The sequence below is a fragment of the Brassica napus genome, chromosome C8 (genome assembly GCF_020379485.1).
Source record: "Brassica napus cultivar Da-Ae chromosome C8, Da-Ae, whole genome shotgun sequence".
NCBI lineage: Eukaryota > Viridiplantae > Streptophyta > Magnoliopsida > Brassicales > Brassicaceae > Brassica > Brassica napus.
In genome coordinates, this window is record NC_063451.1 from 22,741,694 (window position 1) to 22,769,126 (window position 27,433).

The 27,433-nt window shown below is 30.8% G+C and overlaps 2 protein-coding genes and 1 non-coding gene across 3 annotated transcripts; 1 reads left to right on the forward strand and 2 right to left on the reverse strand.

The window, feature by feature from the left end:
* The first annotated feature begins 1,401 nt into the window (after nt 1-1,401).
* LOC106418250 lies at nt 1,402-5,673 on the forward strand. The gene is made up of 6 exons (XM_013858913.3): nt 1,402-1,694; nt 2,074-2,338; nt 2,425-2,492; nt 2,579-2,872; nt 2,978-4,251; nt 4,344-5,673. Exons 1-6 carry the CDS (start codon nt 1,566-1,568, stop codon nt 5,377-5,379), a joined length of 3,066 nt encoding a protein of 1,021 aa, XP_013714367.2. The 5' UTR covers nt 1,402-1,565; the 3' UTR covers nt 5,380-5,673.
* Nucleotides 5,674-6,974: 1,301 nt separating this feature from the next.
* TRNAL-CAA lies at nt 6,975-7,058 on the reverse strand. The gene has a single exon. It is a non-coding gene; the product is annotated as a tRNA-Leu (tRNA).
* A 68-nt stretch (nt 7,059-7,126) lies between these two features.
* LOC106418320 (protein DETOXIFICATION 35) lies at nt 7,127-15,277 on the reverse strand. The gene is made up of 7 exons (XM_013859000.3): nt 14,816-15,277; nt 13,441-14,066; nt 13,307-13,363; nt 12,677-12,915; nt 12,472-12,590; nt 7,401-7,487; nt 7,127-7,308 (listed from the first exon to the last, which is right to left on the reverse strand). The coding sequence occupies exons 1-7, from the start codon at nt 15,080-15,082 to the stop codon at nt 7,237-7,239; spliced, it is 1,467 nt and encodes a 488-aa protein (XP_013714454.2). The 5' UTR covers nt 15,083-15,277; the 3' UTR covers nt 7,127-7,236.
* Between the last annotated feature and the right edge of the window lie 12,156 nt (nt 15,278-27,433).

Genomic DNA, 27,433 nt, shown 5'->3' on the forward strand with positions numbered 1-27,433 from the left:
AGCCCTTTTAATCCAGTGATTTGACTAATGATTCATTAATCCTTCTACACCATGAGGTATGAAATTCAAATTCCAGAAAATGCAAATTTATGCAAATTACGAGACAAAAGTTACAAGAGAGCTTCATCTTGGTACATGACGTACCTTCGAACATGGATCTCATAGGACGGCTCGGAGTGGCGCATTAAGACGTGTATTCTCATAAGGCGGTAGAATTTTTGGTTGTAAAATCGCCTATGTAATATTTCCTATAGTTGTAGTAGTATAATTAATCAGACGTTAAAAAATATAGATATAAACTCCCAATTTTTTTTTGAAAATATATTTTAATTAATTATTTTAAGAAATGGTTATGACTACCAAATCTCAGTTCTTGGAAATACCATACTGAGTTTTTGATAATAGTAAACATGTTCTTCAACTTATTGTACTTAAAAATATATAGATTTTCATCACTTCTAGTTACATACAATATAAATATTGTGTTTCCATATTATATGTTGTTCGAGTCACAATCAATATTTGTTACTCCATTTGTTTCAAATTAATTGTTGTTATAGCATAAACATTTTGTTACCAAATAAGTGTCTTTTATGATTTCAATGCATTTTTTTTCTATTAATTTATCTCTTTTACCCCTAAATCAAATCAAAATAAACAATAAATATTATACAATTGTCTTTCCATATTATATGGTGTTCGAGAGTCACAATCAATATTTGTTACTTCCTCCATTTCAAATTAATTATCGTTTGTAGTATACAATATTTGTTACAAAATAAGTGTCATTTTATGATTTTAATGCAATTTTTTTCTATTAGTTTATCTCTTTTACCCCTAAATCAAATCAAAATAAACAATAAATATTTTACAAGGTCAAATAATGAAAAATTTGACATTTAACTAATTTTTTAATTTGTATAGAAAACTCTAGAAAGATAACTAATTTTAAAGGGAGGGTAACCCATTAAACTTTCTTTTGTTTAGGAAAATTCTCACCAAGTTCATATCCCCGTTTATATTTTTTTTGTAAATCCGAATTCACAATCCCATCAAGTAGTATAAAATTGAACTTCATATAATTTTTCTTTAAATTTGGTAAAATATCAATTGGAGCCTACATTTGCATTCGTAAGCCTTGGGGCCAAAAGTACAAGATAAAAAACAGTAGAAGAAGGGGGTAAACTCAAAGAATTATCACTAAAAGTTCCACGAAGCCATATGTGGCTGCCTGCTTGACCATTGACTTTTGAACCAAATTGAGGATTCCAGAATGTCAAATTAAATATATATATTTCCTAAAAAGAAAATAAAATAACGAAGGGTATGGGATGGATGGTACAAGCGTAATTTGAGATAACATTGGAGGGCATTAAGGGTATATAAAGGATGATAAATACGTGGTGAGAGGAGGTCACGAGGCTCTGCGCTGTTGAAAGGAAAGTGGATTTGGCACGATTCATCCATCCATCGCCAAAGCTTATTATAGGGAAGAGGAAGAGAATCTGCGAGCGAAGTCTCACTTTGGTTTTAAGAATTAGGGTTTGGAGGTGAAAGCAGGAATCATGAGGGAGGTTGTTGTGCACATATACGAAGCGACAAACAGTGGATCGGAGATTGATAGGTTCCATAAAGACGGGATCGGTCCTATAGGAGGCGGCGGCGGCGGCGTCGTATTCCACAGCGCGATTCAGGTTTACTCCATACGTCATCATCGTCTCTAGTGACGTCTCTCTCTCTCTCTGCTTTGATTATTGTGTGTGGATCTGGTTTGTTTGTATATTTGACTGCAAAAAAACGAAGCCCTTCTTCTCTATAAGATCTGAGACTTGGACCTCCAAGATCCACTCATTATCTTGTGTTTCCTACTAGATTCGAAAACGTTTCTGGAGACTTTGTCAAATTCAGTGATGCTTGATTGATCTCTCTGACCTGATCTGAGCTAATCTGATTGCGAATACCACCTTCCCTTCCCTTTTAGAGATACGCTGTGTGATCAATTGACGAGAGAGACTCCAAGCGCTTTTGACTTTTTGGTGTACCAGGCTTGTTCATGTTTTTTTGTTTGTGCAGGTGTATGGGGATGATGAATGGTCTTATGGGTATTATTGTGAACAAGCAAGTCGTGTGTTCAGCTGTCCTAGTACCAAGAACCCTATGTACACTTATCGTGAGAAGATTATTCTCGGGAAGACTGATTGCACCATCTTCACGGTTGATCAGATACTGCGTGACCTCACCACGGAATGGTCTGAATACACTTATGATTTGTTTTCCAAAAACTGCAATCACTTCTGCGATGTACTCTGTCACAGGCTTGGTGTGCCTAAGCTCCCAGGTAATATAACCCCATTATTTGGGAATATTAATAACCATTCTCTGTATTGTTGGTCTCGAAGGCTAATGTGATTGTTCTCTTAACAGGTTGGGTGAATCGCTTTGCTCATGCTGGTGACACAGCCTTGGGAGTGGCAGTAGACACAACAATGCCGGTGGGTTCTCTCTCTCTCTCTCTCTTTTGTTTTGCTTCTCTGCAATGTAAATGTGTGTTCTCTTGTAAACTGGGATTTTTTTTCAGGTAAAGGAAGCCAAAGCTGAACTTGTATCAACTAGTAAAGTGGCGAATCACTTCCTTTCGGATGTTTCATCGGACGTAACTAATACCACCAATGGCCCACCACAACGGCCTGGAACCATCAACAAATCAGACAATGGGAAAATGAAAATGCAAGGCTCTTGGAAAATGGTGGCTAAACGTAGTAGGAGTTCAACAAAGCGTGCTAAGAAACAAGTTGCACGTTCTCAGGATGTCGAAGCAGAATACAAGAGTGCAACAAGTACATCAGCCGAAGGAGATTCTGGATCAGAAAAGGTTTTCATTAACTGCTTTCCCCGTTTTGTGCTGCTATCGTGGCTGCTTCTGTAGGGGTTTAGTTGGTCTCGTTATACTAATGCTTAATTCTTTCGATTATGGCAGCTTGGTGTTTCTGTTCTAGGCCAGCATTTCGCAGAAAGAGTAGAGCATGTTCCGTTAAAGAAACGGAGATTTATGGTTCCCTCTCCATCACCTTTGAATAGATCCTTTGCTCGTGATGAAGACTCACAACTTCGTGCACAGATCAAACACTCTCTGCCTGTTTCACGGTTGAACCCTAATCTAATGGGCGGGAAAACATCAAAAGTCTCTGATGATAAACCTGACTGCGGTGGTCACGACTTCTTTGGTATTAAGATACTTGCAGAGGTTGCTTGCAGTAGTGGCATGAGTAGCGAAATTACATCCGCAGTAGACCGTCAGCTTGTTGAACATGTACGAGAGCAAGATGCTTTGACCTTTTCTCCTAATGATTCATCAACCGGAACTGTTGATGTCTCAGGGAAAGATACTACGATTGTGTCCAGTGACAAGGGTGGGGAAGGCAAGAGCAAAATCGTAGTGCCTCAAAATGCTTTGGTTGATACTTTGGGTAACGCTTTGGCTGCTGATCAGAGTGAATCCTCAACAGATAGGCCAAGGGAAAATTTGGAAGCTGGTGATAGCAGAAATTTAGCACCTCAGAGTGAGCCGGCTACTGTGTCAGAAAATGTATCTGGTGATGATCGCACTGGAAAGAGTAAGAATTCTGAATGCCTTACAGATGATAGGTTACATTGGGATTTAAATCTTCCAACAGATGCATGGGGTCAGCCTTGTGATGTAGTCGATGAGACATCCAGAAGATCCTCTGATGGAGAAGTCACCGAATCCATTACTGAGAGCAGACATGTTGAGGGTAGCAAGGACTACTCGACTGGCCTGATTGCATCAGATGTTTGCATGAATTCTCAATTGTTGTCTGGGCCTAGTGCTGAAGAATCTGTTCGAAATGGAAAGGAGTGCCAATCTGGTTATGATTCCCAGTTCGAGGATGGAGAGTTGAGAGAACCATACCCTTGGGAAGAAAACGAGGGTGATAGTGAAGATGTTGAACAAGTGGATTATGGGTCTGAGCCAGAGAATGAGCGGTTGTACTCTTTGGCTGAGAGTAATGAGAATAAGCTAGAGGACATTAAGAAGGAAATCCTGGCAGAGACAAAGTGTGGAGCTGTCAAGTGTAAATCTAGCGATGTGCAGGAAGGAAACAATGATGTAGAGAAGCATGTCGTGGTTTGCATGAATAATTCACATTCAAAAGGGTCTTCTCCATCAAGGAGCTTCAGGTCAAAACAATTCAGGGAGTCACCTTCACATGAACCCATCCGAAGGAGAAGGTAAGTTATTTCGGCTGAACATGGCTGTCATTTCGTTATCTAATTATCATGGATTGGTTCCTTTGCTAACTAAAGTGATTTCTCTATTTCAGGCCTGATAGCTACGAAGAGCTTAGTGAGAGAGACGTTGGTCCAAATAAGTTCGTCGGGAGAGAGAGAACAGAGATGCGTATGCAAAACAGGAGTCCTAGGAGAAGACAGTTCAGCGGCTGGGATTCTAGACGTCGCTTCTCCCCACCTATATACAAAGATGGTGAATACCGTTTCAGACGTCAAGCCCTTGTGGAGGACCGAGTTATGCTGAGTGGCTTTGACCAGCCAGGCCCAAGTCCTGGTTCTCATGGCTATGTTCGTAGGCATTTCTCAAATGAAGGATACCAGGGTCGGTTCAGAAGGTTTCCAGATGGCAATGGGAATCGTGATTTCAGAGACGCAAATCGTTCCTTCCCTCCCGGTGAGGCGAACGACTATCCAAATCGCATGCACATCAACCGGATGAATGGTAGGAGAGAGAGAAGGAACTCCCCTCCCGTCTTCAGGAGATTGCACGACCCTCAATCACGGTCCAGGTCCAGAAGTCGCTCTCCAGTTTCATGGAACGGGCGGAACAGATCTCCTCAAGGGTTCCGGGGGGAAGAAAACAGGATGGAGAGAGTGAGGTTCCCGTTCCAGAAACGGTTTCCTCTCAACCAAGAGACGGGATTCATGTTGCAGCAAAGAAACCAGCGAAACTCAAGGTGTTTTGATGGGAGAAACAATGATGGCGGATGGGAGAATCATCATCATAATAACTTGAGGGGAAGAACAGGAAGGATGTTTAGATCAGAGCAGAGATTTGACAACAACATGAGAAGGGTGAACTCGGAGAACAATAGTAATTTCAGACCATATGTGCGGCATAATAATAATAGAAGGTTTGGTGATGGTGATGGTGGTGGAAGCCGAGGAGAAGGGTTTAAGTATGAGGGAGCGGAGGAGAAGAATGAGAGCATGTATGAGATGGTGCACCGGGCTCAGGTAATGGAAGAAGATGGTGGACGGTTAAGATTAGATGGAGAACAACTAGACACTCTTGTTTCCAACGACAATAAGAAGAAGAACGAGGCGTCATTAACAAATAGAATATGACACTTTTGGGTTTTGTCTGGTTCTCTCTCTTTTTTTTTTTTTCCATCTTTTGTGTTTAGCAGTTAAACGACACTAGAGTTTTAGAGAGGCAAAAGAAATGCCTGGTGACGTTGATTTCTTCTTCTTCTTCTTCTAGTTTAGGGTTTAGAGTTTGGTTCACTCCTGTTTCTAGAGGCTTGTATGACCATAATACGTGTGGGTTTGCTGCCACATACGTAACATTGTATTGCTACAAGTTCTTGAAGTAATGAGCTCTGTCTCCGTGATCTCTTATTTTATAAGCAGTTTAAACTAGTAACTTGTTTTTTTTTTAATATCTGCGTCCTGTGAAATCATGTCCCTTGAAGCCTTTGGTAATGCAGGAACTGTGAGGAATGACAACTCAAGGTTAGCAAAAATCTACTCATAATAGCGAGCATATCTATCTATATATTCATTGGTGGGACTTCACTGATTGTTTAACATGCTTTGGTTAAATTTACTGAAATCAGCAAAGGAAGAATATCTGGAGCTTCTTCTATCTTCTAGAGAAGTCTCGTGCGTGTCAAATCTCTGATCCTCGGACACCACAGAAGGTAACCCCCACCCGCAGCTCTTTGGAATATTAAAGAAGAACAACTTATTAAAGCTAAACAGGAAACTGAACCTTTCATTGTCTGAACTAGTCCAAGTGTTACGAGCTTGTCAGTATGGCTTCCTTTCGAATGCACCTCAAACAATTCAGACAATGGGAACTTGAGAATGCAAGGCACTTGGCTCAAAAGGGTGGGGGAGAACAAAGATGAAGATGCAACCTCCAATCAGGGAAAACAAAGCCGTGTGACACTGAGGTTCACTGGTCTTAAATTTGCTCATCTGTGTATCCAGTTATTCTGTATCAAACCATTTGTTTTGCATACAATTCAAAGTTTTTTTGTTGAGAAAATGTGGAAAAGAAAAACAGGCTGCAATGCAGATATGAAGAGTTTTGTATATATTGCAGGGAAAGAAAACAGAGCAGCGTCGTCACACCGAATGACTGCAGAAGTAGCAAGAGCTATCTCCAAACGTCTCATTTTCTTCTCAGATCAAATTCATCTTTTATCATGTTTCTTCTTCCCTTTCCTAGCGACTTGCTCAACTTTCTTTCACACCACCGCGTGATCCATATTATATCTCTAAACTGGTGTTTGTGTGCACTCGAACCACTTGTATAAGCTCCTATACTAAATAACTGCATCTTAATTGGTAGAATTAAGATGGTACTAAGACTGAATACAGGGTGTGGAATCCTTTCCGTTCTAAGCTGGCGGCTATTAGAACATATGCATTCATCCTTGTGCTGAGTCTAGTAGTTCTAGCAAAAAACATTCAGCTAAGCATAACAAACACCAACAATGATAAAACTTGTTTTGCAAGTTACATAGAACTTAGTTATTACATAAAATCAAAGCTAGAGATATAACATGCTATGACACCACTACTTTACGGTTGATTACTCCATTAATACGAAATCAGAATCGCTGCATTCCCTCGACATCTAACTAAGAAGGTAGGGGTTATTGAAAAGGAAAGAAACTGAAGACACAAAAAATGCAAACTATTAAAATATTGTTTGTCAGAAGTGGGATTTGAACCCACGCCCTCTCTCGAAGACCAGAACTTGAGTCTGGCGCCTTAGACCACTCGGCCATCCTGACTATTTGTCAAAACCAACATTGACAAATTATATATATTATATTGAATTATTCTCTACTACCATAACAAGGAAATTAAACGATTTCTTAAGCATTAATGTGGGAAGTACAAGTTATGAATTCATTATTTAGTACATGGTTGCTTAAATAGTTGAATTCGTGTGAAGATTGAAGACCAAAATCATGCAATTATATCCTTTGTTGTTGTTCCATTCCCTCCCCATCTCTGCAGGCGTTCTGTGGTCTCCTCCACCTGTTCATCATGTTTTTATTTTGCATTCAATAGATCTCAATGAACAAGTGTATAGGCTATTAATTATGATTTTAATGTCTTAGGTTCTTTACCTCTCTATTCCAGTCTATCTTGTACACCAAAAACATCAGGCATAGCGTTTGAAGCGCTGATCCTGCTATCATTCCACTCCAAAGCCCCTGAAAACATACAAAGTAACAAAACCATAATATAAGACCATCCACAATGACATTTTTTTTGCATGAGTCTCTCAGAAACAAAAGAATATAAAATTAGGAGAAAGATGACAATCGTTTTTATTTGAAGTTCAGCTAAGCTTTTGAAAAACTTATCTGCCATTCGATACTTTTCTAATCTCTATAATATTATTCGAGAAGTCACTTTCCTATGTGTCGCTCTCACATTAACTCTCACGACGGTTGATTACACTGATACCCCTAATGAATTAATTTACATTTAAAATACTATTATTTATTTTTTTATTTAGTTTCCGTTTAAAATATTTCCAAAAAATATACAAATATAATAAAAAAGGAAATTTTTTTATAAAGTTAAAAAAAAAATTGGAAAACGAAAATATATGTATATATAATATGATTTCAAATAAAAAAGAAATTTCACAAAATAGTAATATTACATTAAAAAAATATTTGAAGTAAAATAAAATATACTTTTGAATTAATAAAATAATTTATTTATATCTAAATTTTCTTAGATGAAAAATATAAATTTGTATATAATGTGATTTTATTAAAAACAATTTACACAGATAATCTTGATATTAGAAAAAGAAATATTATTTCTTTTTAAAAATTTTCCAAAAAATATACACATATTATAAAAAAAGGAATTTTTTTATAAAGCTAAAAAAAAGAATTGAAAAACGAAAATATATGTACAAATAATACGATTTCATAAAAAAAGGAAAGTTTACAAAATGGTAATATTACATTTAAAAATATTTTTAACTAATATAAAATATACTTTTGAATTAATAAAATACTTTCTTTATATCTATATTTTCTTATATGAAAAATATAAATTTGTATATAATGTGATTTCATTAAAAAAAATTCACACAGATAATCTTGATATTAGAAAAAAAAATTATTGCTTTTAAGACATAATTTTAAACAATACAAAAAAAATTAAAGTAATAGAAATATTTTTATATATCTATCTATTTTCGTTGATGATTACATAAAAGTTAAGACAGTTAAAACTGATATATGTTTAATTGACAAAAAAATAGTTTATAATTAGTAATATTGAAATGCTTTATTTATTTACAGCAAAAAAATATTGATAAATTTTATTTTACTTATATATTATTTTCAAATACATTCACAATTTTGTTTACTGCTTATTTTTAAGAGATATTAAAAAAACTAAAAATAAATTTTAAAAATAAACATTGTTTGATCAAATAGTTACAAAATAGTTTAATGAGGTAGATGATGACAAAAAAAAGTTTAATGAGGTAGATATATTATATTTTATCATTATTAAAGTTATTTGTTTTCTTAATATTAAATTCACTTTTAAATTTTGTTTGTAGAACTTAATAGAACCATAATAAAAATACCAAAGCAAATCTGAATTCATAGTTTTAAGATTATTTAAAATAAATTCCAGTTTCCATTAAACAAATCAAATGCATAAAGTTATTTAGAATTTATAAAATATTTTAATTATTGCAAATATTGATATGTGTTCATGAACTTTCAAAAATGTATCAACTACTTATGCATGTAACTTCCTATTGATCATCGTTTTATTTTCTATTATTTTTTAAAAAACATCAACATATAATTTGATAAATATTATGAAAATACATGCACATTTAAATGATAAATAAAATTGATTTGATTTGGCTTAATTATAATAAAAATAATCATACTTGATTTTGAATTTGAAAGAATATATGTAACTCAATATACTCACAAAATGAGTGACTCGATTAATTCAACTTATATCTAAAATCATAGATATAACTACGATAAGAATGTATAATTTTATAAGAATAGTAATTTATTTTATAAATATAAATCATATGACAACTCAAAACATATTAAAAATAAAAATAAAATATTAATCAGCTGCTACAGTTTAGTTCTTTAGTAAAATTAATATATATGCATGAGACTTCAGAATATTATCGTTATATTAATTTATGTAATTTGGAATCAAACACTTTAATTTTTTTTTCATTCTAATCATAATGTATCTTAAGTTATACATAATCTTCATAAAATATATTTACATATCTAAGACAACAACAACCTAAATGAAAATAAGAAATTAATCAAAATTTTAATATATAGAATAAAAAATACTACAGTTGAATTCAGAGATGCAATCTAATTTACCCAAATGATAACTAAATCGACTGAAAAATAACAAAACCACTTATATATAACATATATAAAATCATATGTATAATTAAAGTAATATAATATTATTAATATAAATGATGCATATAAATTATAAATTAATTTAAAATCCTACTATATATTAATTGAGAAGTCACTTTAGTGATTTTTTCTTACGTGTCGATCATTGGTGAACTCTTACAAAATTGTTATAATTTGTTTGGTCGATTATTTTTAATTTTTATTTATTTTAATTCGATCTAAAAACAAAAGGTAAGTCTACAACCAAATAATATCACTTACCAAATAATTTACATAATATTACAAATAATGATTTAGGGTAACTAATTGTTGAAATTATAGAAAGTGAAATAAATTGATCAATTTTATATTTAAAAAATACATAAAATAATAAACGACAAACCATTTATATAAATCAATATAATGATTTTATATTCTTATTTAAAAGTATTATATTTTATATAAATTATCATAATAACTATTAACATCTTCTAAAGTTCATATGATATGCTTTATAAATCATCTATAAAAACATTTATCAAATTATTTATTTTGGCTTATTGTATATTTTAAATTATTTTAAGAGTTTGTAAGTCATCTATAAGAGCTTAAAATCAAAGCTATATATCCTACTATATATTAATTGAGAAGTCAATTTAGTGATTTTTGCTTACGTGTCGATCATTGGTGAACTCTTACAAAATTGTTATAATTTGATTGGTCGATGATTTTTAATTTTTATTTATTTTAATTCGATCTAAAAACAAAAGGTAAGTCTACAACCAATTAATATCACTTGCCAAATAATTTACATAATATTACAAATAATGATTTAGGGTAACTAATTGTTGAAATTATTGAAAGTGAAATAAATTGATCAATTTTATATTTAAAAAATACATAAAATAACAAACAACAAACCATTTATATAAATCAATATAATGATTTTATATTCTTATTTAAAAGTATTATATTTTATATAAATTATCATAATAACTATTAACATCTTCTAAAGTTCATATGATATGCTTTATAAATCATCTATAAAAACATTTATCAAATTATTTATTTTGGATTATTGTATATTTTAAATTATTATAAGAGTTTGTAAGTCATCTTATATAAATCAATATAATGATTTTATATTCTTATTTAAAAGTATTATATTTTATATAAATTATCATAATAACTATTAACATCTTCTAAAGTTCATATGATATGCTTTATAAATCATCTATAAAAACATTTATCAAATTATTTATTTTGGCTTATTGTATATTTTAAATTATTATAAGAGTTTGTAAGTCATCTATACGAGCTTAAAATAAAAGCTATATATCCTACCATATATTAATTGAGAAGTCATTTAAGAGATTTTTGGTTATGTGTGGATCATTTATGAAATCTTAAAAAACTGTTATAAATTGATTGTCGATAATTTTTTATTTCAATTTATTTTTATTTATTTTAATTAGATTTAAAAGAAAAAATAAGTCTATAAAAAGTTAATGTCACTTACCGAACAATCTACATAATATTACAAATAATTATTTATGGTAACCAATTGTTGAAACTATAAAAAGAGTAATAATGTTTTATCAATTTGTACATATTTATAAACTACATAAAATAGTAAACAATTTTTTTAATTAAAATCGATATAATGATTTTATATTCTTATATAACGCCTTATATTTGTTTATGGCCTTATATTTGTATATAAAGTATTATAATAACTATTAATATCTAATAAAATTCATACATGCTTTATAAATCATCTATAAAAATATAAATACATTTTATATCTTGTTTTATCATATGTTTTAAATTATGATAAGAGGTTTTAATTTATTTATACAAGCTTATAAATTAATTTATAAAATATATTTTTAAATTTAATTTTATATTAAATGATAAATTACTTAATTGATTTTTTCTTAGGTGTCGATCATATATAGAATTTAAGAAAAATATTATAATTTGATTTGTTAATGGGTTTTCAATTTTTATTTATTTTATGAGTATGAAAATTAGTTCTAGAAATAGTTTTATCAGTATCCAAAACCTAAATATATTGCACAAAATAATATATGGTAATTAAATATGTTATTTATATAATATATATAATGCTTCATAAAATCATTTTTAGCAATCAAGTATTTCTAAACTATATAAAATACTTCAAAAGTTTTGAGTATTATATACCTTCAAAACTTAAGTAATTTTATTAAAAACTGAATCATGAATATTATACATAACTAATTTTAGTACAATTATCAATACAAAATATCAAAAAATATTTAAAATAGTTATATTTATCCTTTTTAAAACAATTATTCTTAGAATAAATATTTAACAAAAACACATAATGATAAAAATATATTTTAATTTGAAAAATTATAATAAATATATTGTTACAAAATATTCAAACCCGCGAAACCGCGGCCATCCACCTAGTGGTTAGTATTCAAAAATATTAGTTTTTGTCTAGAAATTTAAGAAAGTTTATTCTTTTAAAGATGCCTTAAGCATTTCCAATGGAGAATTCTTGAGATTTTCAACACAAATATGTGTAAATATATAGAGATACTAATAGTTAATTATGAGTATCTAAAAATAATGAAATTTTAGAATTTTTACTCGAGTATATTTTGATAACTTGGATGAGATATTAATTCTCTTAATTAGGGTCCTAACGACTTGATAGTTTCACTACTTGAGTAGATTTAAGCTGTTACTGTTTGTTATGTCAGTCCATAAATTCACTTACCATCACTCCTAAGTTTGCTCCGTAACCAAGAGAATAGCCAAAGGGAATGCCGAAAATGAAGTAACAAGCCACGTTGATATAAGCCACTGTGCGTTGCCAACCACCTCCAATAGCCACACCTTAAAAAGACGAATAAACCGACATGATTATAATTTTATTATACCTCTGGTTTGGTTTACATGAAAGACTTTTAGACTTTTTGTACCGGTAAGAACTTGCTGCACGCCGTTGAGAACCATGGTTATACCAAGAAGATAAGCTAGCTTAGACACAGCACGCTGAAGTACTTGGCTATTTGTAAACATGATGGCGAAATGGTCTCTGGCTATGATGACAGCCACCATAAAGACAAGACCGATGATGAGAGACTCGAACAGTGCGACATAGACAGAGTATTTCGCTGCTCGTGGACGGCCCTTGCCAAGCTCAGTTCCGACAATCATACTAGTAAAGTAGACATGTGTGGGTTATAAGCAGGGCCGGCTCAATATATTAGAGTAAGTTGGGCAAAACTATTTTAAAGCCCTATAGTTAGTTAATTTTAGAAATATTATGTTTTTCTTGAGTTTTTGACTCGAGCATAAAAACATATAAAATTTTATTTGATATTTTTATATTAAAAATTAGTAATATCATGTTTTAGTGTTGTTCAAATCTATGTCAAGCATGCTAATGAAAAGAATCTAAACCTCTAATATTACAAGATTTGGAATGGGCACGGAGCGGTCGCACTGACCGCCCTCCAACCTAGGCCGGCCTTGGTTATTATCAGTTGAAGAAGTAAGCTGAGCAATGGGTTAAAAACTAATGATGTGCCAGGTAGTGATGATGATACCTTATAGCAATGTTTACTCCAACGAACAACATGAGCTCCACATTGTTGACATTCAAGCTGAAACGTAGGAAGTGTTAAAGAGTTAATACAAGCATTCAAAGTTTTTTTGGAGGTAAGCATGTTGAAAAACTCACCATATGGAAAGGGAATCAACAGCGATAACATCGTTGTCAAGGCGACCAGAAAGGACGATGATACTCATCATATACCATAATTCAAGACAAATCATAACAGCGGATTCAATGGAGAGTCTAACGAAAGCCCAAATATCGCTAAAAGCCAGCCAAGATAAACCAGACCAGCCTTCGTTACACCAAACAACCACATAAACGATTAGAGAGATTGCTGTTCCCCAGTTGGTGATGTTAAACGCCAAGGCAGCACCATTTGTTCCCCAACCAAAGGCTATTATAAATAGCCATAGCATAAAGATGTGTATGACAAGGGCACTGAACCCAATAGATGTCATGACGACTACTTTTCCCTGCGCTATAAGGAACTTGGTTGCAGGGAAAGTGAAGGCCAATGAGAAGAGCTGAGGGATGGTTAGAAGGGTGAATTCTCCAGCTGAAACCGCAACCTCCTCAGATTCACCGAGAAGTCTCAGAACCGGTGTGGCAAAGATGTATATAGGGAGGAAGACTAAGCAGGACACTAATGAGATAATCCAGGCTCTCTGCATGTAAATGCCTAACTTATTGACTTCACCAGCTCCAAATGCTTGGCTACAGAGCGTTTCAAGTGCACTACTCATGCCAAGCTACATGTTTCAAAACCAAAGATAATTAGCTTGTTTCAACTAATATCACAATAGGAACAACTCCATTGAGAATTTCTTACAAAGTTAGACAGAGAATTAAATATAATTCGATTTGAGATATCATGAAATATAATCTGATAGCATTTCCGTTGGTAAAACACTCAATGGAAATTTCAACTTAAAAAAATAAATGAAATAGAGGATAAGAGTATCTCATTTACACATGTTTGGGTTTAATTAAGTGGTTTTAAGTTTTCTAAAGATATTTAAATTAAATCAAATATTTGAATATATTAAAATATTAATATTAATTAGTATAGCATTTAAGTTGAGAAACTTAAAGCACCTCCAAAAAGAAAAAATAATAGAAATGAGAAAACAGATCAGTTCTAAAAGAAAAACTTTTTGGAACTCATTAAAGACATCACAGGTGTCATTCAACTATAATGTTATTTGATTTATAAGAATTAAAATTTAGTTATTTAAATATAATAGTATTATCTTTTTTCTTTTATATACTCTCATGGTATCTAATTGTTAATGCTGCTCTTATGCTGCCACTAATCACTTTATATTTGATTCATTTAATTATAAAAATAAAGATTTAATTAGATAATGAGCTAAATTAAAATATTAACTTAGAAAGGTTAAAATACTCGTTTTGAGATTTTTGATTCTTGATTCCATATGAGAGGTTTGAAAGACGGAAAAGCATGTAGCTATAAGGAGAAAGTGGAGAGACTGAGTACCAGGAAGCCGAAGGAGAAGATGCCAATGACGGAGAGAGAGATGGAGACGGCGGAGAGCTCGATCTCGCCGATGTGTCCGACGAAGACAATGGTCATGAAGCTAACACCAAACTGGCAGATGGCGTCGAAAGCAACCATACAAGCAAACATCCACAACTTCCCCGACTCGGTAGACAAAACTATCTTCACATCGCTCCAAGTCCTAGCCGGCGCGTAATCCTCCTCTGCCTCGCCGCCGTTCGCAAGAAACGGTGTCCTCGGGTCCATCTCTCTCAAATGTTAAACCAAAGCTCTCTCTCACTTCTCTAAGGCTATCTCTGAGTCAATGGTGGTTCATGGTTACAGCAGTAAACGTAGTTTATATAACAAAGGCCAGCGCTGAATCACGCGCTTCTCTGTCCCCTTCGTTTTTGTATACTGGTCAAAGACAAAATATTATGGACAGCCGCCTTTGTTTAAAACTGTACATGAAATATAATGCATTGGTCCTGTCTATTTGTTTGTAGTAAATATGTTAATCTGTGTTAGTAAATGAACTTCAAACAGAGACATGAAGTGAAGGCGTCATGTTCCTCTTTAGTGCTTTTCTTTTAACGACACAGGCACATTCACTAGTAAAAGTTTGGCAGAGAAAAGTCGTTGCATGAAAGTATATAATTTTTTTACAAAAAAGTTTATAATTCTTCTTTTTTTTTGCTAAATGAAAGTTTATAATTATTCAATAATTCTTTTTAAAGAAATTTGAACCGTGGTGATAATATTTAGCAAGTGGTCTTGAAAAGGAAACTTCCAAATATATATCCATCTAATCTGGAATCAAATTGTGTTTCCAAAAGTAGGCCATGTCTTTATGTGATCAATAATATAGGAAGAAGAGTCAGACAAGGTATCCTTCTGCCGAGTTGCTGCTGTTTGGTTAATTAAAAAAATTGAGTTATGTTTTAGACATCATTAGAAAATCTGTGATCAGATTAGTCGTTATTACTGTCCAGACATAGGCCTAAATACTCCAGTCAATCATTTTAAAAAGATTTGAGCCCTAGTGATAGTATTTAGCAAGTAAATCAGATTTTAGGAAAAAGTATTTAGCCAGTGGTCTCGAAAAGAAACTTCCAAAGATGAAGACAACGCTCGAACCTGGTAGCCAGTAAAAAATGAATATATTGAAAGTTGCTTAATCCATCTAAGTTGGAATCAGAATTGAAAAGTTGTGGTTTCCAAAATAGGTCATGTCTTTACGTGATCAATAATATAGGAAGAAGAGTCAGAGAAGGTATCCTATTGCGTTTCTACGGAAACTGCTCCAGCTTTCCTTTTTGGTCTTCGTCGTCATCATTTGTATTTATTTCACATTTTTTAACCCTTGACATTAGCGCTGGGACGGATCGGATATCCCAGGTATTTTGAGATATCCGGATCCGGATTCGCTGGATCCGAAAAATTGCTATCCAGATCCGGATTCAGGCTCTCCGGATATCCGGACTAAAATCCGGATCTGGATCTTTAAAAAAAAAATTAAAAATTAAATTAAAAACTAGCTAACTAAAATGATTTATTTAATTTAATTAGCCTATTAATTTTTTTAAATGAAAAATTATTGAAATTGAATAAAATTTAAAAATTTAATATTTTATATAAAAATTATATATAGTATACATATATAAATATAATTATATTTTAAATATTTTAAATAAATAGTAAGTTCGGATCCGGACCTAAAATTTCATTATCCGGATTCGTATCTGGATCCGCCGAATCCGTAAAATCAAGATCCAGATCCAGATCTAGATCCCCCGGATATTCATTTTTTCGGATCGGATCGGAACAAATCCCGGAGCGAATAACGGATTTCGGATATAACTCCCAGACCTATTTGACATCAACCAGAATGCCAGAGGGAAGATGAGAACATTCTCATTGACTTAAGACTTTTTTTTTGACTTAAGACTTATTTATTTAAAGTATGTCAAAGAAAGAGGGAAAAAGAATCTCTTGCATGTCAATCGAGCCAAACATCTGAAATATGTAGTAATTCGTAATCCGTTTCATATGAGACAAACAGTTAGGTTTGTGACATAGGTTCGATCCAAAATTGTTTAGATATCCGAATTTGTGGATATCCAGAGTTCTTTTAGATATTTACAGATTATTTGATTCGATCTATTAAATATACTAAAAATAAAATAAAATATATAACCTACAAATTTAATAAAGACTAGAAATTGAAATGCGCATCCGCGCGAGTATTGGTTCTTACATATTTATACAATGATATTTTTTCATAATTAGTCTTATATATCTTAGATGAGTCGTAATATAACTAATTGTATTTAAAATACCTAGACTGAATCAGGTAATATGATTATTTTGGTACAAATATCCGAATCCGTTTCAAATACATTTATTATTTAGATATTTTAATGTTCATATACATCAGAACCGAACTCATCCAAACCCAAAAGAATTACCCATATCAGAACCCACACATAAATTTATAATATTCAAGCGGAGCCTAATTTAAAAAAAAAGATACCACAAAAGAACAATCTGTACATAAATGGATAGCCAATGTTCACGCCTAACTGATTTTATAAACTAATAGAAATATTATTTCTATGTGTTTGGCTAAATTAAGTAAAATAGAAAGAGTTTTTTATTTAGTAAAATAATTATATAGAGTGAAAAATTAAGTGAAAATAAATGTAATATATTTTTATTATTTTGATTTAAATTATTATTTTATTCACAAAACATGTCTTTGAATTATGTTTTTGGTTACGTAATTTTCCACCAATTGAAACTAAAATAAATAAAAAAATCCAGTAAAACAAACTAAACCGAACGTTTAACCATATGCAAAATCTAGTTATTTTACATTTTGATTTTATAATTAGCACAAAGTTAATGTTGATTAACTAATAAATAAAAATCTGCACTATTATTATTATGGTAATATAATTAATGATGTGATGTATTGTTAAGGTAAAATAATTAATGAAATTGTTAAACTAAGTGAAATATGAAAATACAATTAATGTAATTATATTAATAAAATTATTAGAAATACACTATACTTTTTATTGCTATCCATGTTTCCAAACAATTCTCATTTATACTGCTATTCTTGTTTCCAAAAAGTACCAAAAGGTACTTCACTTTTAAATTTTTAACTAGAGCTTGACCTGTTCGTCCGAGCGGGTGTTTGTTTTTATTTTTTTAATAACTAAATTTTTGTTTTGTCAAAATGATATTCATATATTTATAATTTAAATGTATGTGTTGGTGGTTGATCATGAAATCGTACATGTATTTGTTTTTATTTTTATAAGTAATGTTTTTGTATAAATGGTATAATATATGTAATGGATCAATCGAAATAGTTGAGGTATATGTTCCATATATTTAGTCGTCTGCCTAAATCAATACTATTGATGATACTGCTATGAATATAATTTTTTGCTTAGCTAGATTATAGAAAGTATTATCTAAAGGCTAAATCTATCGTACATAGTTTCAGAATATAATTTATTGATAAGATATATTATAAAAAGTAATTTAGTCTCAATATATAGAAAGATTACGATTTAACTAAATGCTTGAGTTTGTGATAAATAAGGAATATTCTTAAATATTTTTGGTGATAAAAATTGATTATGTTTGTTATTTACTATTTTAAATAAATAGCAAAATTCTGTAACAATAAAATCGTTAGTTATGATTTTAAAGAATGTGTGGAGGGATATTTTTCCTTGTTAGTCATAGTAAGGTAACCTAAATATAGAGTAGTATATAGTACTCAATGCTTTAAAACACATATATAGAATAATAAATTTGATAAACATTTTTTTAATGCAAAACATATTTGTGTGAAGAAGAAGAGTTACGTGGGTGGACATTTGTAAAGAAATTCAGTTTTATTAGGAAGAATAGTTTTGAGGAGGTTAGCAAATCTTAAAATGTAAATAGAAATTTTATATAAAAAATGTAAATACAAAATAGAAAACAGAAACTAATAAGGCAGAAACTTTAAACATTATTCTGTTTTGTTGGAGTGCATGATTTGAACCGATAGCAGTGTCGAGTAATTGCTATTTTAATTTGTATTTACATTTGTTGTTTATGAATTTGTGTATTGTGAAGTTGTAATGGTCGAGATATATAAAATCATTGAGATGATGGCCATCTAGCTTTGAAAACAACTTACAATAATGTTTTATTTGTCGACATAAATTTTCAATATTACTATATGTTGGTAAAATAATTAAACCAAATTGATTGTGCATTAGATTTAGGACATTATTTGTCAAATTAGGAAAAAAACAATAATTGCTTAAGTCAGGTATAGTTATTACTTCTGTGGCATATATATGTAAATAAGTTGCAACTCTTAGGATTAATTCCAAATTGTACTTCTCTTTTAATAGATTAAATAAATAAATAAATAATATAGATACTATCATAATATCATAACTAGACATGTAAAAAAAATAATTAAGTAAATATTTTTTTTTGCATCTTAAACTATCTATTTTTTTACGAATGTGTGATATCATATAAAAAATATAAAAAATTAGAATATAGTTAATTAGATAATTTTAAAAACAAAAATTTTTCTTTCATGTGCGATATCATATAAATAATGATCCGCCCAATTAACAAAAATCATGATTATTTTATGTGTAATTTTTTTTATTTTGACCATTTCCTTAAAACTATATTAAATTTTACATATTTTAATTATAATATTTTTAATATCTTTACCTTTTTATTTGAAATGCAACTTAATATTTTTTTAACAATTATAACAAAATATTTAAAAAATAATTTTAGAATTTGTTTGAAAAATATGAAAATTACATTTTAAATTAAAATTATCCTAAAATATGATAAGTTTTGATGTAAATGAAAACTCAAATTATGTCAAAAATAATGATATTCAATGATAATAACAATTTTAATTGATTATTTTTTAAAAAAATACATTTACAAAAATATTGTTTGAAAGAAAATTCATTTATCTTTCAAATATAAAATGAAAATATTATAATTAAATAATAAAAAATATAAATAAAAACCATAAATTTAACAAATGACAACTGAGTTATATTATGCTAAAATTTTCTTTCTAATAATTTATCAAATGACAAATGAGTTATGAGCAAATAATACCATATAACTTTTAAAAATATAGTCATTCTTAAATATTTTTTGAATAAATAATTATTTTTAAATTTAATCAACTGAAAATAATATCCGTACAATTGTGTGAGTCAAATTCTAGTTTTATTGATGCATGTTATATATTAGTGCTGCATGTTTTAGGTAACATTTTAATGATGCACGTTTTTAAAAATTTCTATTATTAAAATTATACACGTTAGGATAACCCATGAGTTTTTTTGGTTGATTAAATGACATTATGTCCAAATTTATTTAAGGATATTTCATTAAGGTAACTGAAAAAGACAAACAATAAAATAGGAAGTTTAAATTCATTTAAGCATATTTCATTAATGTAACTGAAAAGACAAGTAATAAATTAGACAGTTTTATTCGTTGTAGGATATTTCATAAATGCAACTGAAAAAGACAAGCAAAAAAAAAGGAGAGTTTAATTAATGAAGTAAGAACATTTTCAAATGTGTACTTCTCTTTTAATAATATAGATAAGTTAACAAATAGTATGTTTAGACCAAGAAAATAACATTTGAATGCAAATTATAAATCAAAAATAAATAATTTAATATTTAAGAGCCAAATAAAAAGACTAATATCTTAACATTTGTATCACAAAAATTAAATTGGATGTGCAATGGTCCAAAACTAATTAAACAACTTAGAAATGAGTAGATAAACCACATTTATATTATAATACATGTATAAGCATAATAACTTGCATATAGTTATATTACTTATATAAATATACGGATCAGATCGGGTATTTAAATTTTCATATCAGTATTTGAGATTTGATTTATTTTTACGGACATCACATCTTACTATTTGATTTGACATGAAACTTTACGAATATTTAGATTTTTCGATCAAATCGAAACGAATAACAAATTAAATCAAATTTAACGGATAAAATGTATAGCCGTGCTAAAGACCCAAAAGCTTTTTCAGTTTTTAAATAATTAACCTTGTTTTTCTTACACACTGTTATCGGTAATCTTTCAAATAACTTAACATCATTAAGATATATAAAAATAATTAAATGTAAATAATAAAATTATAATATTTTATATGAAAATTTTATAATACACGTGACATTCATCTAGTCATCCAGTTATTAAAAAGGTAAAATATAATTATATAATTAAAAATTACTACTTTTAGTAACTCATACCATTGTTGACATCCCGGCTCATAAATTTGATGGACCATGTACAAAAATATATATATATATATAGTTGACTAATTTATGCATATGTGTAATATTTTAAAGGTGCTTTCCCAGAAAAAGGGCCCTAATTTATAAGGAAAATTTCACAAAATAAGATTGGACCTGGTGCTTTTGCTCTTCCAGCACACGTCAAGAGTCGGTATAGCTTTCCTTTTTGGTCCGGCAAGGCAAGGTAACCATCCTCGTGCGTTTCTATGGAAACTACATGGTCTAGCTTTCCTTTTTGGTCTTCGTCATCATTTATATTTACTGCAAAATGTAAAACCTTTGATATCAACCAGAGTGCCAGACTTATTTGAACTTCTGAAGCATGTCACAGAAAGAAGAAAAATTATTGCATGTCAATCGAGCCCACCTAGTTCACCAAAGGCCCATTCCAGCCTATTTCGAATTTGTATCACAAGCTATAATTCACAAGTCCCTTATTATGATGGTACTTATTGAAAATGACAAAACATGATAACATCTTATCAAACCATTCATCTACAAGTCCAACAAGCCAAAATATTGCCAATGATCAGCTCATATCAATGATTTGATTTAGATCATTTAAATGCTCCTATTAACGGTCTCTGAAAATAGGTCATCAAGGAATTTCAGGTTATTATTACTCTCTAAGCTCACTATTTTTCTCTAATAAGGTTCTACTGATGTTTTGAATTGCTATGTTACTACTATATCATTTCAATTCGTTTTGCTACATACCGGAGTATTCAAAGAGACTGATCGTTATAGAGCTATGCCAACATCTATTCCCCGCATGATTCTCTACTTATTTGGTTAATAACTAAGCTGGTTCTGTTTGTAAATCAGATTTAATAAGTCTGTTGTAGCATTGAAGTCGTAGTAGGCTCGTACTTCTGTTTTCCCTTCTTAGTCTAAGAAAACCATGGCAGATCTTGATGGTTTCATACTTTCATTATCTTTCCACGTTCTCAAGCAATCACTCAAGTTATTACTTAATAGTTATCAACAAAGATGGAATCAAAAGTAAACGCTTATAGTTAGGATTTGGGATAATGTTTTTAAAAAGAGAATGCTTGTGTTGGAGCTTTAGTATAAGGTTTTTTTCCTATGACTTGGAATTACTCAACTAAATGAAAGGAATCTTCTTGACTTGTGTTATAAAGAATGGTGGGGTTCTTGCCGTGGAACAAACGTCGATATTAAACCCATTAAGAGCAAACATATCCACTGGGGTATCCATGTATTAATTTTCAATGACTTTAGTGGAGCACACACATCTCTATCTTCTCCAAGTCTCCCTTTTGAATAATACAGTACATAGTGTTTCCTAATAGTTTGATCTCATCAAATCACTCCCGAATGTCCAATTCATATTGCTATCTTTGTTTACATATAACTTGAAACATTGAATTTAAAAACAAAAACATATGGAATTTAAAGACAAGCAGATATGAAATTTGTTATTAGAATTATCTTAACCTTGGAGGAATCAACTAGAAAAGACTTAAGAGATATATTGGGAATTCAAAATCTTGGAGGTATGGGATCTTATCTAGGTCTTCCAGAAAATTTGGGAGGATCCAAGATACAGGTTTTTAGCTTTGTGCAGGACCGGCTAAATAATAGGGTTAATGGTTGGACTTTTAAGTTCTTTACAAAGGGAGGAAATGAAGTGATTATTAAATCTGTGGTAACGGCATTACCAAACCATGTGATGTCTGTTTACCGTCTACCTAAGACAACAACTAAAAAACTGACGACCGCGGTCGCACAATTCTGGTGGAACCCAGGGGGAAGGACAAGAGGTATGCAATGGAAATCATGGGATAAAGTGTGTCTTGATAAGGAAGCTGGGGGTTTAGGTTTTAAGGATATTACAGATTTTAATACAGCAATGCTTGGTAAACAATTGTGGCGCTTGATCGAGAAGCCAAATACATTATTTTCCCAGGTTTTTAAGGGACGGTATTACAGGAATGCATCACCCCTGGAACCGATTCGCTCTTATTCTCCGTCATATGGTTGGCGGAGTATAGTTTCTGCTAGATCTCTGGTAAGCAAAGGACTAATCAAAAGGGTGGGATCAGGATCATCTATATCTGTATGGAACGATCCATGGCTCCCAGCCACTCGCTCGAGACCAGCAAATAAAAATCAACATATTTTCGATCCAAACCTCACAGTGGATTCTCTTATTGACTCTACTTCGCGGACATGGAATTCACATGCACTCAGGGCTATGATGGATCCTCAGGATGTATAAATTATAGAAAGTATACCACTGAGTAAAACCTAGATGGTGGACAGGGATGGATGGTATTTCACAAACAATGTGAAGTATACGGTTAAATCAGGATATCAGATCGAACGGGTTTATCCAGACATGGAAAGACCACCTTTAATGTTTGGACCCACGGTTGATGTTTTGAAGGCTTTCTGATGGAAAATACGGTGCCCCCCAAAGTTAAAACATTTCCTATGGCAATTGGTTACAGGTTGTATAGCAGTCAAGAAGAATCTGAAAGCGAGAGGAATACAAGGTGACACCTGCTGTGCACGTTGCGGAGCGGAAGAGGAATCGATCAATCATGTGTTTTTTGAATGTCCTCCTGCACTTCAGGTTTGGGCTCTCTCCAAGATACCATCAAATCCAACTATGTTCCCAACGAGCTCCTTTTTTACAAATATGGATCATCTCTCCTGGAGAGTCTCTCCACCGATGGAGGACCATCAATTTGCATGGATACTTTGGTATATTTGGAAAGGAAGGAACAATAAAGTGTTCAGTAATATGGACATGGATCCAAGGGACACGCTCAAATTGGCAGAAACAGAGGTAACACTTTGGGCTGATGCACATGTATTGACCGAGACCAGGATAGGGTCCCATGCTGAGGTTACGACTCTCCCATCAATTCCGAGGAGATGGTGTTTTACAGATGGTTCTTGGAAGGAGAATGAAGTTTTCTCTGGGCAAGGTTGGCTAAGTACTTTAGAAGGCTTTGATGGGTTGTTAGGAGCAAGGAATGTTCGAGCTTGTCTATCCCTTCTACATGCGGAGATAGAAGCACTACTTTGAGCAATGGAATGTATGAAAAATTTACGCCAGTTTCAGGTTACATTTGCAACGGATTGTTCTCAGCTGGTGAAGATGGTTTCGGAACCAGAAGAATGGCCCGCATTTGCAAGTTATTTGGAAGATATTAAGTCCATGAAAGAGGTTTTCACACGTTCGGAGATTATCTATGTACCAAGGACGCAAAATTCAAGAGCGGATAGCCTAGCACGCAGTGCCAGGAAACAACCGTCGTTTGTCGTTCACATGGATCAAAATCTACCGGAGTGGTTCACATAGTCAGTATGAGTATGTATTTGATGACAAAAAAAAAATTATCTTAACCTGTTTTATCAGGGATTTCTTCTTTTTTTTTTTATATGTAATTCTTACAATTGTCATATATCACAGATATAAACCTCTTCCTCAGCTTATTGTAAACTAGGTGATTTTCCCGTGCTCATGCACGAGTATAAATATTTCTAAAGTAAATATATTATAATAATTAATTGTTATTTACTTTTAATTTTAAATTAGTTTATAATTTGTATGCATGATTTATATATAACATTATATTACTTTAATTATACATATGATTTTATATATGTTATATCTAATCAGTTTTGTTGTTTTTACAGTCGATTTAGTTATCATTTGGGTAAATTATATTGCATCTCTGAATTCAAATGTAATATTTTTTATTCTAACTATATTAAAATTTTGATTAATTTCTTATTTGCATTTAGGTGGTTGTTGTCTTAGAACTTTAAATATATTTTATGAAGATTTTGTATAGCTTAATATGTATTGTGCTTAAAATGAAATAAAAAATAAACTAAAGTGTCTGATTCTAAATTACATAAATTAATATAACGATAATAGTCTTAAGTCTCATGCATATATATAAATTTTACAAAAGAACTAAATTGTAACAGTTGGTTAATATTTTATTTTCATTTTTAATATGTTTTGAGTTGTCACTCATGTTGTGAGTATATTCAGTAACATATATTCTTTCAAATTAAAAATGAAGTATAATTATTTTTATTATAATTTTGTCAAATCATATCAATTTTCTTTATCACTGAAATTTCCATGTATTTTCATAATATTTATCAAATTATATGTTGATGTGTTTCTAAAAAAAATATTAGAAAAATAAAGCGATGATCAGTACGAAGTTACATGTATAGGTAGCTGATACATTTTTGGAAGCTCATGAACACATATCAATATTTACAAAAATATTTTATAAATTTTAAATAACTTTATGCCTTTGATTTATTGGATGAAAACTGAAATTTATTTTAAATAATCTTAAAAATGAGAACATTTTTGCTTTGGTATTTTGATTATGGTTCCATTAAGTTCTACAAACATAACGTTTAAAAACTCTGATTATTTTGTAACTATTTGATCAAAGAATGATTAAAGAATGATTATTTTAAAAATTTATTTTAAGTTTTTTTAATAACTCTTAAAAATAAGCAGTAAACAAAAGTGTGATTGTATTTGAAAATAATATTATACAAGTAAAATATAATTTATCGATATTTTTGTTGTTGTAATTGAAAGATATTATAGTCAACTAAATATATGAAAAATAAATAAAACATTTCAATGATACTAATTATAAATTATTTTTAGTCATTTAAACATATATCAGTTTATGTTACTTAATTATTTTATGTAATCATCTAAGAAAATAGATAGATATATAAAAATATTTCTATTACTTTCAATTTTTTTGTATTGTTTAATAATATCAAGATTATCTGTGTAAATTGTTTTTAATAAAATCACAGTATATAAAAAATTATATTTTCATCTAAAAAATAGATATAAAGAAAGTATAACAGCATTCTAAGAAAATATTTTTTAGATGTAATATTACTATCTTGCGAACTTTCCTTTTTTTATGAAATCATATTATATATACATATATTTTCGTTTTTCAATTCATTTTTTTTTAGTTTATAAAAAATTTCCTTTTTATTATATATATATGTTTTTTGAAAAATTTTAAAAAGGAAACTAAATAAAAAATAAATAATAGTATTTTAAATATAATATTTTTAATTCATTAAGGGTATTAGTGTAATCAACCATCGTGAGAGTTAACGTGAGAGCGATATATATGAAACCGACTTCTCAAATAATATTATAGAGATTTAAATAAAACATAGCGTTTAAACATTTATCTTTTTTAAGAATATACTTTTTTCATCAAATCTCTTTTTTTTTTTTTTTTTTTTTTTTGTACTTCAGCAAATCTCTTTACATAGAGTATAAAGATATTTTTTTTTCCACATTATATATTCGAAAGTCACAGTCAAGATCTGTTACCATTTAACTCTCTTTTATTTAGGAAATTTCTCACCTAGTTCATATTCTCTTGTTTATTTTTTGGCAATCCTAATTCAAAATCCCGTATAAAATTGAACTTTACATAATTTTTCCTGAAGCCTTCATGAAACTTTTAAATTCTTATCTTAAATTTGGTAAAAAAATATCAATTCTCGATCCTTTTTAGGCTACATATATATATGCATACGGCGGCATACAGCATAGGTTAGTTTACGGACCAAAAGTATAAAATATAATATATTGAGGAGAAAGCGAGAGAAAAAAAGTAAAAGAAGGGTAACTTCAGAATTATCACTAAAAATTCCACGAGGCCATATGTCTCTGGTTGACCATTGACTTTTCAGCCGAATCGAGATTCCAGAATTTAATATTTTCTATGACATAAATATTTATTTCCCAAAAGAAAAGAACAAAAGCCCATGAGTCCATGATCAAGGAGATTGCAAAACCGTTAGGGCAATGTCGGCGTATAAAGGATGATAAATACGTGGTGTGGTGATAAGCCACGAGGCTCTGCGCTGTTGGGTTTTGAACAGCAACGATGCGCCATTAGCAAATAAAATATGAGACTTTTGGGTTTTGGTAGGTTTTGTTTTCATCTTCTCGTGTTTTCTAGAGATACAATCTGGTGACGTTGGTTTCTTCTGGTTTTGAGGTTTAGAGTTTGGTTCCCATTCTACCTCACTTACCTCAGGCTTACACAATAGGGCTTCTAGGTTTTTGTTTCTGTATTTGGTCGCTGCTTCTTCTTGTTTTTCCTTTTGTGGAAGAAGATAAAAATGAAAGGGGGATATGCTTCTGCAAAGTATTCATTGTTTTCTGT